Source organism: Somniosus microcephalus, chromosome 17 (genome assembly GCF_052327205.1).
Source record: "Somniosus microcephalus isolate GS21.2 chromosome 17, FLI_Smic_1.0, whole genome shotgun sequence".
NCBI lineage: Eukaryota > Metazoa > Chordata > Chondrichthyes > Squaliformes > Somniosidae > Somniosus > Somniosus microcephalus.
Window position 1 is genome coordinate 18,105,723 of NC_141003.1, and position 17,234 is coordinate 18,122,956.

At 43.3% G+C, this 17,234-nt stretch overlaps 1 protein-coding gene across 12 annotated transcripts in view; it reads left to right on the forward strand.

The window, feature by feature from the left end:
* c2cd5 (C2 calcium dependent domain containing 5) overlaps positions 1-17,234 on the forward strand; it is a 112,297-nt gene that overhangs the window by 77,890 nt on the left and 17,173 nt on the right. For all 12 annotated transcript variants that reach the window (XM_086010004.1, XM_086009994.1, XM_086010001.1 and 9 more), the window contains 7 exons: positions 1,283-1,423; positions 4,229-4,292; positions 8,210-8,271; positions 12,094-12,195; positions 14,063-14,152; positions 14,255-14,342; positions 16,479-16,580. In XM_086010004.1, coding sequence (XP_085866130.1) covers positions 1,283-1,423; positions 4,229-4,292; positions 8,210-8,271; positions 12,094-12,195; positions 14,063-14,152; positions 14,255-14,342; positions 16,479-16,580 — 649 coding nt within the window. The remainder of the gene's footprint in view (positions 1-1,282; positions 1,424-4,228; positions 4,293-8,209; positions 8,272-12,093; positions 12,196-14,062; positions 14,153-14,254; positions 14,343-16,478; positions 16,581-17,234) is intronic.

Below are 17,234 nucleotides of genomic sequence, written 5' to 3' on the forward strand. Positions count from 1 at the left end.
CCCCAAGAGCCTTCGCCTACCTCGCAGACGCCAGCATTAACACCGGAGAACGCAACACCGCCGCTGCGACGATCAGACAGGCTTACGAGGCCTCCGGACAGACTGACATACCAGAACTGGTAGTACACTTCACTCCGCCGGACTCAAATCTAAACAAGGGGTGAATGTGGTAAACCACTTTTACCGTTCACTATCGTTACACTATAGTTATCACTGTTCGATCGTTTCCCTATAGTTATCACTGTTCACATTGTTGTATCACTGTACGAGGTCGCCTCTTGTCACGCTGCTATACCTGGGCTGACCACTGCCGACTCCGCCCATGGCTCCGCCTACCTGCCCGGGTATAAAGGTGGTCGACTGGCTGGTATTCCTCCTTCTTGGATCCGATCACCCACGAGGGTGGGCTCTGTTATTTAGTCAATAAAAACCTATAGTTACTTTCTTAACTCGTCGCTTTTCATTGGACGAATTGATAGGTATATCAAGCACATAATGCACGGATTGCACCTAGACCGGCAAAAGCCCCAGAGGACGTGGGCCCACTGCACCCCACCACTGTCTATTAAACACCCCAAGAACCACAGGATGCCAAAACCCACTGGGAATGTTTTCAGTTGGGAAATGGTCAATCTACAGTACTTTCCAAATACAGTTAACTGCATGCGAGAAACTGCAAGTACCATGTATCTGAAAAGCATCATGTAAAACTTGCAGTTCTGTAAAAATTTGGGAATAAACAAAAATGGATTTGATCCTGCAGAAATCTGGAGTACCCAGCCTGGATTCAACAAATTTAAACGTGTTTCAAAATTGGGAGACCTATGGCTTCCAATAGCCTGTTTAGTTAACAATGAGCAGGAGGGCCATAGAAACCAGGAAGGTACAAGGTTCACGTGAGGTGATCTGACGGTGGCTGAGGCAATGCCGTTAGCCACGACACCTCTTGGCTAGGGAGGGGAAAGCGATGAGGTTCCCACTCCTGATCACTATCCAGTGATCCCTGTTGTGGAAGTCTATGGCTTTGAGCGTCAGTTGAAGACAGAATCAGGTTTGGTGGTAATGACCCCTTCCGTTCGCCCTGTAGCACTCGAATAGCCTGCTAGCATTCACTATCTAGTCTCACATAGCCACTTACATGAGGTTCTGAAGGGTGACCAGAGCCCATGGAACTGTACCCTTGCAATACATCAATGCTTTCTGTGGCACAGGAGAGGAAATAAATAGTGAAATCTTTTCATAAGCAACATTTACTTCCTGTCCAATACACTTTTGACAATAGGAGATACTAGAGGAGCTGCTTGGATCACCAATCCCAGAAACAAGGCAGCGTTCCAGGCTCTTTAGGTCCCAATCAGAAAGTTCAGATGATGTTTCAGAACTGGATCTTTCACATGGAAAAAAGGATGCCTTTGTGTTAGAGGTAAGGAAATCTTTATTAGTTAACAACCCTGTACTCTTGTTCAGAGTGTAAAAGGATACATCTGTAGATTTTTTAAACTGCAATATATTCTACTGAACCACATCAAGAGCTTAATAACACTGCTCTATATTCCACTGACCCAGATCAGGCTTTAATAACACTGCGCTATATTCCACTGACCCAGATCAGGGCTTTAATAACACTGCGCTATATTCCACTGACCCAGGTCAGGGCTTTAATAACACTGCGCTATATTCCACTGACACAGGTCAGGGCTTTAATAACACTGCGCTATATTCCACTGACCCAGGTCAGGGCTTTAATAACACTGCGCTATATTCCACTGACCCAGGTCAGGGCTTTAATAACACTGCGCTATATTCCACTGACCCAGGTCAGGGCTTTAATAACACTGCGCTATATTCCACTGACCCAGGTCAGGGCTTTAATTCGAACAATGGGCTGCCTTTAAAGAGGAGATGGTTCGGGAACAGTCGAGGTACATTCCCACAAGTGGGAAAGGTAGGACAACCAAAGCCAGAGCTCCCTGGATTACGAAAGAGAGAGGGAGTAAGTTGAAACAGAAAAAGGGGGCGTATGACAGATGTCAGGTTGAGAATACAAGTGAGAACCAGGCTGAATATAGAAAGTTCAGAGGGGAAGTGAAAAAGGAAATGAGGGACAAAGAGAGAGTCTAGAATAGATTGGCATCTAACATAAAAGGGAATCCAAAAGTCATCTATAGGCATATAAATAGTAAATGGGTAGTAAGAGGAGGGGTGGGGCCGATTAGGGATCAAAATGGACACCTACGCATGGAGGCAGAGGGCATGGCTGAGGTACTAAATGAGTACTTTGCATCTGTCTTTACCAAGGAAGAAGACGCTGCTAAAGTCATAATGAAAGAGGAGATAGTTGAGATACTGCATGACATAAAAATTGATAAAGGAGGTACGAGAAAGGCTGGCTGTACTTAAAGTAGATAAGTCACCAGGACCGGACGGGATGCATCCTAGGATGCTGAGGGAAGTAACGGTGGAAATTGGAGAGGTACTGTCCATAATCTTCCAATCTTCCTTGGATACAGGGGTGGTGCCAGAGGACTGGAGAATTGTAAATGTTACACCCTTGTTCAAAACAGGATAAACCCAGCAACTACAGGCCAGTCAGTTTAACCTCGGTAGTGGGGTAGCTTTTAGAAATGATAATCCAGGACAAAATTAACAATCACTTGGACAAGTGTGGATTAATTAAGGAAAGCCAGCACAGATTTGTTAACGTGTTTAACTAACTTGATTGAGTTTTTTGATGAGGTAACAGAGAGGGTTGATGAGGGAAATGCGGTCGATGTGGTGTACATGGACTTCCAAAAGGCGTTTGATAAAGCACCACAAAATAGGGTTGCCAGCAAAGTTGAAGCCCATGGAATAAAAGGGACAGTGGCAGCATGGATACGAAATTGGCTAAATGACAGGAAACAGCGAGTAGTGGTGAACGGTTGTTTATCGGACTGGAGGAAAGTACACTAGTGGTGTTCCCCAGGGGTCGGTACTAAGACCACTGCTTTTCGTGATATATATTAATGACTTAGACTTGGGTATACGGAGCACAATTTCAAAATTTGCAGATGACACAAAACTTGGAAGTACAGTGACGAGGATAGTGATAGACTTCAAGAGGACATAGACAAGCTGATGGAATGGGCGGACACATGGCAGATGAAATTTAACGCAGAAAAGTGCAAAGTGATACATTTTGGTAGGAAGAACGAGGAGAGGCAATATAAACTAAAGGGTACAATTCTAAAGGGGTTGCATGAACAGAGACCTGGGGGTATATGTGCACAAATCGTTGAAGGTGGCAGGGCAAGTTGAGAAAGTGGTTCTAAAATTATACGGGATCCTGGGCTTCATAAATAGAGACACAAGGCTGGATTTTGATACTGGAGGCGTGTAGGAGGCGGGACTACAACTTTCAGGGTTGTAGTCCCGCCTCCATCGAGTTGTGGCCAACCCACGCGATTTTCACTTGATTGACCTTGTTGAGCCCGCCCAGCAAGCTCAGCAGGCCAATTAAGGGCCACCCGGCAACAGGTGACGTCACAGATTGACATTTCATCTGTCAAGAGCTTTTGACAGATGAAATATCAGCGTTTGACAGCTCTTTGAAGCTGTCAAACACTGACAATCTGCACTCCAAGTTAATTCCTTCCTCTCAGGCTGATTTAGAGATCTCTCCAGAACAGACAACAGAATGTTGCAGATTTTGACAGCTCGCAGCCATCCTGCTTTCTGTGCCGGTGAGATGAGGGACTCCTGAGACCTGAAGGAAGGAAGTATGTAAAGGTAAGTAAAACTTCTTTAAACACTTTACACACACCAAACACACTTACCTCTGCACTCATGCACCCATCACTCACCTGAACACCGGACATCTCGAACCCTTCATCCCGACGGTCCGCCTCACTAACTTGGCGTGGTTTGGAGCCGTCGGGCAGCCCACACTTCAGGGCTAAAAATAGGGATTCGGCTAAAAACTGCCTGTTAACTACCTGTTAACAGGCAGTTAATTGGCACTAACCCCCTTCCCACCTCGGGGAGGCAGCTCCCAGCACAGGTTGGGTATCCGCCTCCTTTGAAACTGGCATGGGGGCGGGATGGTTTCGTGCCCCCCGATTTCACGATTTTAAACCCCCACACGCCTCCAATCCTGCCTCCATGGCCCAATGAAAATCCTGCTCAGAGTACAAAAGCAAGGAAGTTATGAACCAGATCAGGGCTTTAATAACACTGCTCTATATTTCAGATTGATGATGCTGACGCTGTTGAAGATATTCATTCATTGTTGACAGATGCTCCCACACCATCTGGTAAGCCCACAGGAGGATATAACAGAATGGACTTTTTAACTTTGGTTTTTTTAAAAGCAAAACTTTAAAAATTTTCCAAACTTGAGCGTCTAACTTTAAGTGCCTTGGTGTAGAATAAAAGATATAAGTGTTCCAAATTTTAAAACTAATTAATTAATTAATTAATTGAGATGGGAGACCAGGCAATGTGTTGTTGTTGTTGCATGTGGGAGCTGGTGGACACCATTGAGGTCCAGGGTGACCACATCTGCAGCAAATGTTGGCTGCTCGAGGAACTTCGGCTCAGAGTTGATGAGCTGCAGTCCGAGCTTCAGACACTGCGACACATTAGGGAGGGGGAGCGTTACTTGGACACTATGTTCCAGGAGGCAGTCACACTAGAATAATTACTTCCAATTTGGCCCATGGTCAGGGACAGGAGGGTGTGACTACAAGAGGGGCAGGTATTGGGATCCAGGAGGTAGTGATGGAGGAGCCTCAGCCCTTGGCCTTGTCCAACAGGTACGACGAGATTCTTGCTCCCTGTTTGGACGAGGCCAGGGACTGCAGGGAGGATGAGCAAACTGATCACAGCACCGTGGTACAGGGAGCCATTCAAGTGGGAGGAGCAGAAAAAATGTTGTAGTGATTGGGGACAGTATAGTGAGGCGGATCGATACTGTTCTCTGCAGCCAAGAGCGTGAGTCCCGAAGGCTGTGTTGCCTGCCTGGTGCCAGGATTAAGGACATTTCCTCTGGGCTGGAGAGAAACTTGGAGTGGGAGGGGGGAAGATCCAGTTGTCATGGTCCACGTAGGTGCCAATGACATAGGTAGGACAAAGAAAGAGGTTCTGCTGAGAGAGTATGAGCAGCCAGGGGCTAAATTAAAAAGCAGAACCACAAAGGTAGTAATCTCTGGATTACTACCTGAGCCACGAGCAAATTTGCATAGGGTAAATAAGATCAGAGAAATAAACGAGTGGCTCAAAGACTGATGTGGGAAAAATGGGTTTCGATTTGTGGGGCACTGGCAGCAGTACTGGGATAAGAAGGAGTTCCGTTTAGACGGGCTTCACTTGAACCATGCTGGGGCTAGAGTCCTGGCAAATCGAATAACTAGGGCTGTAAACTAAATAGTGGGGGGGAGGATCCAGGTGAGCGGGAAAATAAAAAGTCAATGAGAAAGCAATAGAGCAGGCTAGAGATGGGGGAAATAATAACCAGAGTGTGATGGGAAGGGACAGAATATTTAAAAATAAGAATGTAACAGGAAAAAAAGGCCAAAACAAGGAAAAATGATAAAAAGACAAAGTTAAAAGCTCTATATCTGAATGCCCGCAGCATTCGTAACAAGATAGATGAGTTGGCGGCACAAATAGATACAAATGGGTATGATCTGATCGCCATTACAGAGACGTGGTTGCAAGGCGATCAGGGCTGGGAACTGAATATTCCAGGGTATTTGATAATTTGGAAGGATAGAAAGAAAGGAAAGGGAGGTGGGGTGGCTTTGTTGGTAAAAGATGGGATCAGTGCAGTGGTGAGAAGTGATATTGGCTCAGAAGATCAAGATGTAGAATCGGTTTGGGTGGAGATAAAAAAAAAAAATAAGGGGAAAAAGTCTCTGGTGGGCGTAGTCTACAGGCCCCCGAACAGTAGCAATGCTGTTGGACAGAGTATAAATCAACAAATAATGGAGGCCTGTAAAAAAGCTACGGTAATAATCATAGGTGATTTTAATCTCCATATTGATTGGACAAATCAAATTGGCCGTGGTAGCCTAGAGGAGGAGTTCATAGAGTGCATCCGGGATGTTTTCCTAGAACAGTATGTAATGGAACCAACCAGGGAGCTGGCTATCTTGGATCTGGTACTATGTAATGAGACAGAATTAATAAATGATCTCATAGTAAAGGATCCTCTAGGAAAGAGTGATCATAGCATGGTTGAATTTCAAATTCAGTTGGAGGGTGAGAAAGTTGTATCTCAAACCAGTGTCCTGATCTTAAACAAAGGCAATTATAATGGCATGAGGGCAGAACTGGCTAAAGTGGACTGGAAAAACAAATTAAAGGGTAAGAAAGTTGAAATGCAGTGGCGGACATTTAAGGAGATAATTCATAACTCTCAGCAAAAATATATTCCAGTGAAAAAGAAAGATTTTAAGAGAAGGGCGCACCATCCGTGGCTAACTAAGGAAGTAAAGGATGGTATCAAATTGAAAACGAAGGCATACAATGTTGCCAAGATTGGTTGGAGACCAGAGGATTGGGAATTTTTTAAAAACCAGCAAAGGATGACTAAAAAAATAATAAAGAGAGAGAAGATGAATTATGAGAGTAAGCTGGCAAGAAACATTAAAACAGATAGTAAGAGCTTCTAGAGGTATATAAAAAGGAAGACGATAGCTAATGTAAACGTTGGTCCCTTAGAGGATGAGACTGGGGAACTAATAATGGGGAACGGGGAAATGGCAGAGACTCTGAACAAATATTTTGCATCTGTCTTCACTGTAGAAGACACTAACAACATCCCAATAATGGATAACCAAGGGGCCACAGGGTGTGGGGAACTAAAGACAATCACTATCACTAAGGAAATAGTACTCGGTAAAATAATGGGACTAAAAGACAACAAGTCCCCTGGACCAGATGGCCTGCATCCCAGGGTCTTAAAGAAATGGCTGCAGAGATAGTGGATGCATTGGTTGCAATATACCAAAATTCCCTGGACTCTGGAGAGGTCCCAGCGGAATGAAAAACCGCTAATGTAACACCCCTATTTAAGGAGGGAGGGAGACAGAAAGCAGGAAACTATAGACCAGTCAGCCTAACATCTGTCGTTGGGAAAATACTGGAGTCCTTCATTAAGGAAGCAGTAGCAGGGCATTTAGAAAACCATACCGCAGTCAAACAGAGTCAGCATGGTTTTAGGAAAGGGAAATCATGTTTAACAAATTTGCTGGAGTTCTTTGAGGATGTAACAAGCAGGGTGGACAAGGGTGAGCCAGTGGATGTGGTGTATTTGGATTTCCAGAAGGCATTCGATAAGGTGCCACATAAAAGGTTACTGCATAAGATAAGAGCTCACGGAGTTGGGGGTAATATATTAGCATGGATGGATAGAGAATTGCTAGCTAACAGAAAGCAGAGAGTCGGGATAAATGGGTCATTTTCTGGTTGGCAAATGGTAACTAGTGGGGTGCCACAAGAATCGGCGCTGGGGCCCCAACTATTTACAATCTACATTAATGACTTGGATGAAGGGATCGAGTGTAATGTAGCCAAGTTTGCAGATGATACAAAGATGGGTGGGAAAGCAAGTTCTGCAGAGGACTCAAAGAATCCTTATCGAAACATATAAGATACTGAGGGGGCTCAACAGGGTAGATGCAGAGAGGATGTTTTCCCTCATGGGGAAATCTAGAACACGGGGGCACAGTCTCAGAATAATGGATCGCCCTTTTAGAACTGAGATGAGGAGGAACTTCTTCTCTCAGAGGGTCGTAAATTTGTGGAATTCTCTGCCCCAGAGAGCTGTGGAGGCTGGGTCATTAAATACATTTAAAGTGGAGATAGACAAATTTTTGCAAGATAAGGGAGTGAAGGGTTATGGGGAGCAGGCTGGAAAGTGGCTTTGAGCCCTAGATCAGCCATGATCTTATTGAATGGTGGAGCAGGCTCGAGGGGCCAAGTGGCCTATTCCTGCTCCTATTTCTTGTGTTCTAAAATAGTGCATTGTGCGTCTCTTTATCCTTTTCTAATTTCTGTGCGGTTGCATATTTCCTAATATTTTTATACAACAGTGGCAGAAATTAAAGTTCAACTGAGTGATCAGATCAATGGATGAAAGTTATCTGTCTCTGCTGAGCTCTCTGTTAATTAAATTTGTACTTGTTCTTGACTCATGTGTTTTCTGTAATTTATTTGATGTTGACAGGCTTTTACAGCTGTAACACAGAGATTATGCCAGGCATCAACAATTGGACGGCTGATTTACAGGTAAACCTGTGCAACGTTTGCGAAATTAGTATGTTTTCCGCCCCATCTCAGTTTGCTCGTGATTCGGATTTCTTCTGGCACCGTCTGCAAAATGCAGTGATGTGCATGTTTTGATGAAACATTTCCGTCTTGATGTAGTGGCTGAAAATCTGTTTGGCAATGGTTTCAGTGTTAAGTCTTGAGAGATCTCATCCCTGGTTTGCTGCATGACTTTGGCACAATTCATTTGTATGTGGAAGCTGAATGGTTGATCAAATAAAAAAGGCTAGATTACCTGCCACAGAGAAGGCATTTCTTCTGTAATGAGGCTCAGCCTCCACTTGCAAACTCTACGGCCGCGATTTTCTCGATTTGATGTGGCTTGGGAGCGGGTCAGCTGGCTTCCGGGTTCCAGTCCCGCCCCCAACTACATCTGGCCAACGGACGTGATTTTACGTTGATTGACCTTGTTAAGCCCGCCCTGCGGGCTTGCCGGCCAATTAAGAGGAAACCGGTCAGATGACGTCATTTGATGGCGCGTCATCTGCCGGTTTTCATAAAGGGACCACGCACAATTTTTTTTTTTTTAACAGCTCATTTCTCAGTGTTTGACAGCATTGAGGTGCTGCAAACACTGACAATCATGTACAAAGGTGAGCTCTTGCACCCAGGCTCTCCAGTGACTCCCTCCTTAGGCTAGAACAGATGGCAGCTGCAGGTGAGTTTACAGAAGCGATCTGTCACTGGTGAGAGAGGTTCTCCCAATGAGGTGGGACTAGACATCCAATTCAAAACTTGTTACCTACAGAAAAGTCTAAATGCATTAAAAATGAATTTCCCAACATTTTCTTACCTCTGAAACTCACCAGTGCACCATTGGATCCTTCACACCACTTCTGCAGCTGTCATCAATGCGGAAACATTACAGCAGACTCACAACACGCCATACTTACTCTTGCGTGGTGTCCGGACGTCGGGACGCCCGAAGTAGAAGTGTCAAAATTGAAAAAGAGTCTGTTAACTGCCTGTTAACAGACAGTTAAGTGGCTATAATCCTCTTCCCGCCGCTAGGTGTCAGGTCCATGCGCAAATCGGGGACCCAACACTTGGGAAGATTGATTGGAGGCGGGTTGACAGTGGGTTTCCTGCCCGTTGTCAATCTTTGCGATTTTGCCAGCGGTCCCGCCTCCAAACTCGCCCCCTGAGCGCCGGCAAAATGCCAACCTTGATCTGCCCCGTGGTTCTTAATTTGACCAAAGTTTCCTTTTTGGTGTGTGCAGTTTCCCTTTTGTGCCAACTTCTCCATTTATTTGATTGCATCTTCATTTGTACGTGGAAACTGAGCTGCATTCAGAGTGCAAGTTATTGAACATTCTAGCACAAAACATGGCAATTCAGATGGTGCTCATAGATGACTGGAAGTTGATGCTGCCCCAGGATTTTTTTAAACAATTTGTCTGTGACAATTTTACCCCATGAATGACTGACTGACTTTTTTTTCTCCTATTCAAGATTCGTCCCATCTCTTTATAATTCAAATGCCTTCATCCCAGTCACGCAAATTGTGTTTCTCTAACATTAAATGTTGCATTTGTTTAAAAACTCTAGTGCACAGTCTAAGAGGGATAGCCTGAATGTTGAGGTTACAGTTATGTATATAAATCTGAAGAATGAGACTTTTTGTTTTAAATGTTGGCAATTCAGTAAGTGACGGTACTGTAAAGGAAATAGTCTATGTATAAATCCTTGAAGGAACATGCCAACTGTTTCTTCAACTGTTTATATATAGACCATTGCTATGGTACAATGGGTGAAAGGTGCTACTTCATTTTGAATTTGAAGAGTGTTTAGTCAGTCAGCTGTCTTGCATTCTGTTGGTGGAGGATATTAATTAGTTAGGTATTTAAAAGCCAACGCAGAGTAACACACAACTGGAAAAGAAATCTTTGAAAGCAGTTTGTGTGTTTTTATGTGATTCACTGGTGGGTGACCTGCTAAACCCAGCTAAGTGGTCAGTTTACACCATCCAGTAGATAGATGACTGGAAGTTGATGCTGCCCCAGGATTTTTTTTTTAACAATGCGTCTGTGACAATTTTACCCCATGACTGACTGACTGACTGACTGACTTCTGAGGTTAATTTGCCATCACGTCTTTTTTTTCTCTCCTATTCAAGGTTCGCCCCATCTCTTTATAATTCAAATGCCTTCCTCCCAGTCACGCAAGCTGTGTTTCTCTAATCTCACCTACTGCTTGGGCTCACCCTGGTTCCTTAGATCTCTGCTGACTCTACATTCCTGAAGAAGAAAAAAATTAATATTTTTTAAACCAATTACAGGAAACTTTCTGGTATCCGGCACAGACGGGACCAACATGGTGCCGGTTCATCAACAATTCCGGATAACCGAACGCTATAGTAAAAGATACGGAGCTCAGAGCTCCGTATAAAGCAACAAACCCTGGCAGCTTCAAAACAATCGGCACAAGTTGCAAGCGTCTCTGTAGCTTAGCAACAGCTTCAGCTACACCCTTGCACAGCAACAAATGGAGTAAAAAAAAAGTAACTAAAAGTAAAAAAAAGTTACCTGAACCGACTCCTGAATTTTGCCGGTGGATAGAGCGTTCCGGTTATTATGGGGCCGGTTAATCGAAAGTTTCCTGTAGTACAATATTACTGGGCTTGGCATTACAATATTTTGAAGTTGCAATAAGCTGTGTTGGAAAGTACAATGCAGCATGTAAACAGAAATATTGCTAATCCAGAAATGGCTCTCTTGTATTATGCCATTTGAAGTAATTTTTTAAATAACTAGATTATTGTTTGTTTGACTTAAACAATACTACGCATTTAGGGTGTGAAAAGACACAAATATGTCATTTATCTGCAAACCATTCAGTGCTGGAACTGTTGAAATAAAGCAGGATTTTTATAAAGCAATATACAGGAGACTTTGTGATATCAGGCACCGACGGGACCGAGCTGTTGCCGATCTATCAAAACTGCCGGACATACAAAGTTAATGTTGAAGCATACGGAGGTTTTCATCTCCGTATCTGACAACAAACACTGTTGCTTAGCAACAGCTTCTAAGCAGTCGGCCCGTACCTTGGAAGCGTCTCTGTAGCTTAGCAACAGCTTCAGAGAGACTTTCCAGAGCCTGACTGTTGAAAAAAAAGCCACAAGAAGAAAAAAAACCTAACAAAACGGCTCTTGATTTCTGCCGGTAGATCGAGGTTTCCGGACATACAACCTCCGGATAAACCAAAGTTTCCTGTACTGTATTAAAAAGACAATATAAAACTTATTGCTCCCCCCCACCACCCACACGTGCAGTCTGACATTTTGTTTTGTTTTTTTGGAAATGTTGCAAAAATAAGATCGCTTTGTAGCTACAGTGCCTGTATTGCAATTGCTACAGAACTTGTTAAATTAATAGCAAAATACTGCAGATGCTGGAAATCTGAAATAACAACAGAAAATGCTGGAAATACTCAGCAGGCCAGGCAGCAGATGCCTGCTGAGTATTTCCAGCATTTCCTGTTGAACTTGTTAAATTCTTGTGTTTAAAAATAGCCACTCAGTATTTATATTTTTACACAATTCATTCTTTCAAGTAGTCTTAAAGGATGCGAGTAGTCCATTTCAGGCGTGCATTTACAAGCAGTGAAGTTCGAGGCTCAGTATTCATGAACTCAACCTTTGTTACAATGGGTTATTCAGAAAGTTACCAGCCACAGCTTGAACAAATCACATTTGTAATTTTTTATTTACAACCCTCAATGGAATGTACCTGTGATTATGACTCACTTGTGTTTTCCCCCTCAATTCGTTCTCTTTTTTAGATGTTCACTTCAGTGAGAGGGTTCCGGTTAAACAACGTTACTAGTCTGACATCGCAGGGGCTTACTAAAGCTTTTAGTGACCTTTGTGAAAATCTGCTGAAGGTAAGAGGCTGGAACTAATGTGGAAAACAACATCATCAACAACTTGCATCCATATAGCCACTTTAACATTGAAACGCCTTGGGACGTTTTTCCCAGAGATGTGAGGGCAAAGCAACACTGATAACTATTTTGTTGCTGTTTATACCAGTAGTTTCCCCTCCCTCTCTCTGTAATCTCCTCCAGCTCTACAACCCTCCTAGAACTTTCTCGTCCTCCAATTCTGGCCTCTTGTACATTCCCCCCTCCCTTCACCCCACTATTGGCGGCTGTGCCTTCAGCCGTCTAAGCCCAAGCTCTGGAATTCCTTCTCTCAACCACTCCGCCTCTCTCTCCTCCTTAAAACCTACCTCTTTGACCAAGCTTTTAGTCACCCCTCCTAAAATCTCCTCCTTTGGCTCAGCGACCATATTTGTCTGCTTGTGCCCTCATTGAAGCACCTTGGGATGTTTTTCTACGTTAAAGGTGCTGTATAAATGCAAGTTGTTACATTAACTTCCATGTTCATTGGGGTGAATGTTAAAGCTTCTGTAGAATAGGAGCTCTGCCAAACCTAATGCTAGGTGTTTTTTGTTTTAATGTGAAATTATTAAAGCCCTGTTATAGTAGAAGGTGGATGAATAGTATTCCATTCAGAAATCTTTAGCAACTAAAGTATTAAAATTCTAGATTTCTAAGTGCAGAAAGAATAGCTAAGAATAGCTAACACTTGGTCCGTGTGATCTCTCGGGCAGGTTTTGATCGCCTGAGGAGGTCGGAGAGGAATTTTCCAGAGTAGTTTTCCCTAATTGCCCTGTTTTTTTTGTTTTTCTGCCTCTCCCAGGAGGTAACAAGGCTGCGGGGTGGGTGGGGAGGGAGGAAGTGTTCAGCCATGATGCTCCAGCCATTATAGAAACATAGAAACTAGGAGCAGGAGTAGGCCATTCGGCCCTTCGAGCCTGCTCCGCCATTCAACGAGATCATGGCTGATCATCCAAACCCTAGCACCCGGTCCCTACACCGACAGCCATCCCACCCAAGCCCTATCCCCATAACCCCACACATTTAATCCCCCCTAACACTTAAGGGCCAATTTTTATCATGGCCAATCAACCTAACCCGCACATCTTTGGACTGTGGGAGGAAACCGGAGCACCCGGAGGAAACCCATGCAAACACGGGGAGAATGTGTAAACTCCACACAGACAGTCACCCGAGGCCGGATTTGAACCCGGGTCCCTGGCACTGTGAGGCAACAGTGCTAACCACTATGCCACCGTGCTGCCCACGGTGGCATAGTGTGGTGTGGGGGCAGACTCGATGGACCAGCTGGTCTTTTCCTGCCCATTAAATTCATATGTTCATATTCAAGAAGAATTTGGAAATACAATAGCAGAATATGTATACAGGAAACTTTTTTTTTATCTGGCACCGACGGGACCGGCGTGGTGCCGGTTGATCAAAAAGTCCGGATTACAGGGAGGTATACAGAGAGCCCTGTACACGGCCACAGATCCAGGCGTCCCTGTTGCATGGCAACAGGTGCAGGAACCCCGGTTACACAGCCACTAATATGAAGTAAAACGTTCCTGAACCTACTCCTGAATTTTGCCGGTTAAGAGAGATTTCCGGTTATTTAGGTGCCGGTAAAAAGAGTTTCCTGTATTTGAAAAGCTCCTGTAAATATATTCCCTTTTGACAATGACCTGTGAGATGGCAATCTGTGCTTCAGCTGGAGATATTTATAAGTTTGTCGTTTTGTGGCTGGGTGCAATTATTGCACCATAAACAGTGCAGTGATTCTGTACAGTTTTAGAAATAATCTACATGCAACTGATGCCATGGTTTTTTTCTCTGACTAATCAAATAAGTGTTTTCTCTAATTCCCCAGACCCTGTATTTTAAACTGCGTTCCATGGTACCTTGCTGTCTGTGTCATGTGAATTTCAACGTCGCATTACCAGAGGACGAGTTACTCCAGGTACATAGATACTATACTGCCAACATTTACAAGTATATTTAATGACTCAACCCCCCATAATATGGATTGCAGCTTTCACTCACGTTTAGTTCATTTTTGTAGGTTGCAGTTACAGCTGTTGCAATAACATATGATAAGGACCAAGCCCAGTACATCACTAAGGTTTGCACAGACAAGACCCTCCTGAGAGGTGAGGTATTGCATGCTCAAGAAATAATATTGGTTATTAAATGACTATTATAAAATCCAGATTGATTTGTTCACAATTTCTAAAATGATCCAGAAACCCTGACAGCTGAATATTGTTGGTGTTCAGTGCACCATAAACATTGCACGGATAGCTTATTCTTTTATTTAGTGTCATTACATAGCACAAAAGTTGAAAATAGTAATTCACATGCAGACATTGTGAAGCCGAGGTTCCGTAGAAAACCCTGGACGAGATGGTGACCTCCGCCTTCTAATTGTTGGATTTATTAATTATTGATTTTGTGCACTTGGATAAATTTAATAGGATGCCCTTCAGTTTTAGCATTGCAGAGCCTGGTTGACATGAATCTTGTCATTCATGTGAAAATGACTTATGTAATAATACTGGGCAGCCTGCTGGTGGCGCTATCCAGGGAGAGTATAAATACTCGGGCACGGGCCCAGCTTGTGCAGGACATTCTTTAACAGGAACTAGTAAAGGACACAACTAGATCTCCATGTTGAAAAACAGTTGATTAAAGCCTTGTTTAATACTCGGATCAAGTGCCTAGTAGTTTTCTTAAGTCACTGGTTAAGAGAAATCCAGTCTGATCTCTGTACTAGATAAAAACAATTACCATTTCCAAGACTTCTAGGTAGTCCAGACTGCAATGTCTTGCGAGTTACCATGTTATAACTTCTGATAACTTGCTCAGTTTACTGTCTATTTACTGACACTATTATAGCAAACTGTATGTCAGAGACTCAGATTTTCTGCTGTATGGTACGCTGGTGAGCATTCATACGGGGAAAAAAAAACTCTGCCTACAGTATATAGTGATAAAATTGCTGGAATGTGTTTAAGGCACAGTAACATTTTCACTCGTGTAATGGTGCAAAGAATTTCATTTCATTGTACTGTGAATGTTGTGTTCTGAGCTTAATGTAAAATTTATTGTCTGCAGATTGGCTTTATTTAATGGAAGACACTGTAATGCAATATTTATGTTCAGAGTACTCTCAAAGTAAACAGTGGTGTCCCCCAGGGGTCAGTATTAGGACCACTGCTCTTTTTGACCTGGACTTGGGTATACAGGACATAATTTCAAAGTTTGCAGATGACACGAAACTCGGAAATGTAGTAAACAATGAGGATCGTAACAGACTTCAGGAGGACATGGACAGACTGGTGAAATGGGCAGACACATGGCAGATGCAATTGAACACAGAGAAGTGTGAAGTGATGCACTTTGAAAGGAGGAATGAGGAGAGGCAATATAAATTAAATGGTACAATTTTAAAAAGGGTGCAGGAATTGAGAGACCTGGGGGGGTGCATACACAAATCTTTGAAGGCGGCCGGACAAGCTGAGAAGGCTGTTAAAAAACCATACAGGATCCTTGCCTTTATAAACAGAGGCATGGCGTGCAAAACCAAGGAAGTTATACTAAACCTTTATAAATCATTGGTTAGGCCCCAGCTGGAGTATTGTGTCCAATTGTGGGCATCACATATTAGGAAGGATGTCAAGGCCTTAGAGAGGGCACAGAGGAGATTTACTAGAATAGTACCAGGAATGTGGGACTTCAGTTATGTGGAGAGACTGGAGAAGCTGGGGTTGTTCTCCTTAGACCAGAGAAGGTTAAGAGGAGATTTAATAGAGGTGTTCAAAATCATGAAGGGTTTTGATAGAATAAATAAGGAGAAATGATTTCCAGTGGCAGAAGGGTTGGTGACCAGAGGACACAGGTTTAATGTAATTGGCAATAGAACCAGGAGCGAGATGAGATATTTTTACGCAGCGAGTTGTTATGATCTAAAATGCACTGCCTGAAAGGATGTTGGAAGCAGATTCAATAATAACTGTGAAAGAAGAACTGGATAAATACTTAAAAGGGAAACATTTGCAGGGCTAAGGGGAAAGGGCAGGGGACTGGGAAAAATTGGATAGCTCTTTCAAAAAACTGGCACAGGCACAATGGGCCAAATGGCCTCCTTCTGTGCTGTATCATTCTATGATATTTTCTTCAACTAGACATTGTGGAAGTACTCTGAGCAGAAAGTATTCTTCCTACTGTTTTCTCGCTATTCATTGCTGAATCTAATTAATTGTTGCTGTTTCATCACTGACCTAAAGCTGCTGCCGAGAATGAAGAACAACTTCAGTTTACTTTGGAACTCTGCATGGAATCGCAGTCTACTCAGTCTGCTCTCCTCTTTTCCCCCAGTAAGGCTGCAGGTAAGGCAGTGTGCTGGACATGGGCGTTTTAGCATAAATTTAAACTGAATCTTTTTGGTGCGCAATTGCACGTTAAAGGTCTGTAATATCATTATACGGTACTGCATTTCACTTCAAAGCGATGTTAGAAACTATTCCTCGAGGTGGCCAGTTGCTACACTGGTGAAAGCCAATTAAAAGCCTTCAGTTCAAGTCCTAGTCTCATTGGATTTGCTCTCGAGTCTTGTCCAACAGGTCAATGTGGAAAGTGGGGGAAGGTAGAGAAAGGGGTTTTCTCTCAACTGTTAAATATACATCTGGTGACGAACCAGAGTGAGATTGATATCACCTATGGGATGCCTGTAGGTTGTATTGTCCCAGCCTTTTTGTTGAGAAGGCATGTGTTTTGGTAGGAAAAAGGAAAACCTTTCTTGATTTTAAAAATGCATTTCCTCTTGCAGATGTAGCTTTATAAGATGGTTGCACTTTATTAAGGTAAACGGGTGTGCAGCCTTCAGTTACAAATTTCTATTCTGACATGATACCAATCTGGAATATTGAATATTTTTTGAGCTGGTTAATGTGCAGACTGTTGCTGCAAATCACAATTACTTCAATATTTTCTAAATTTATGCACCTCAAATAGTTCCGTATGAGACCTGGATCCACAACCTA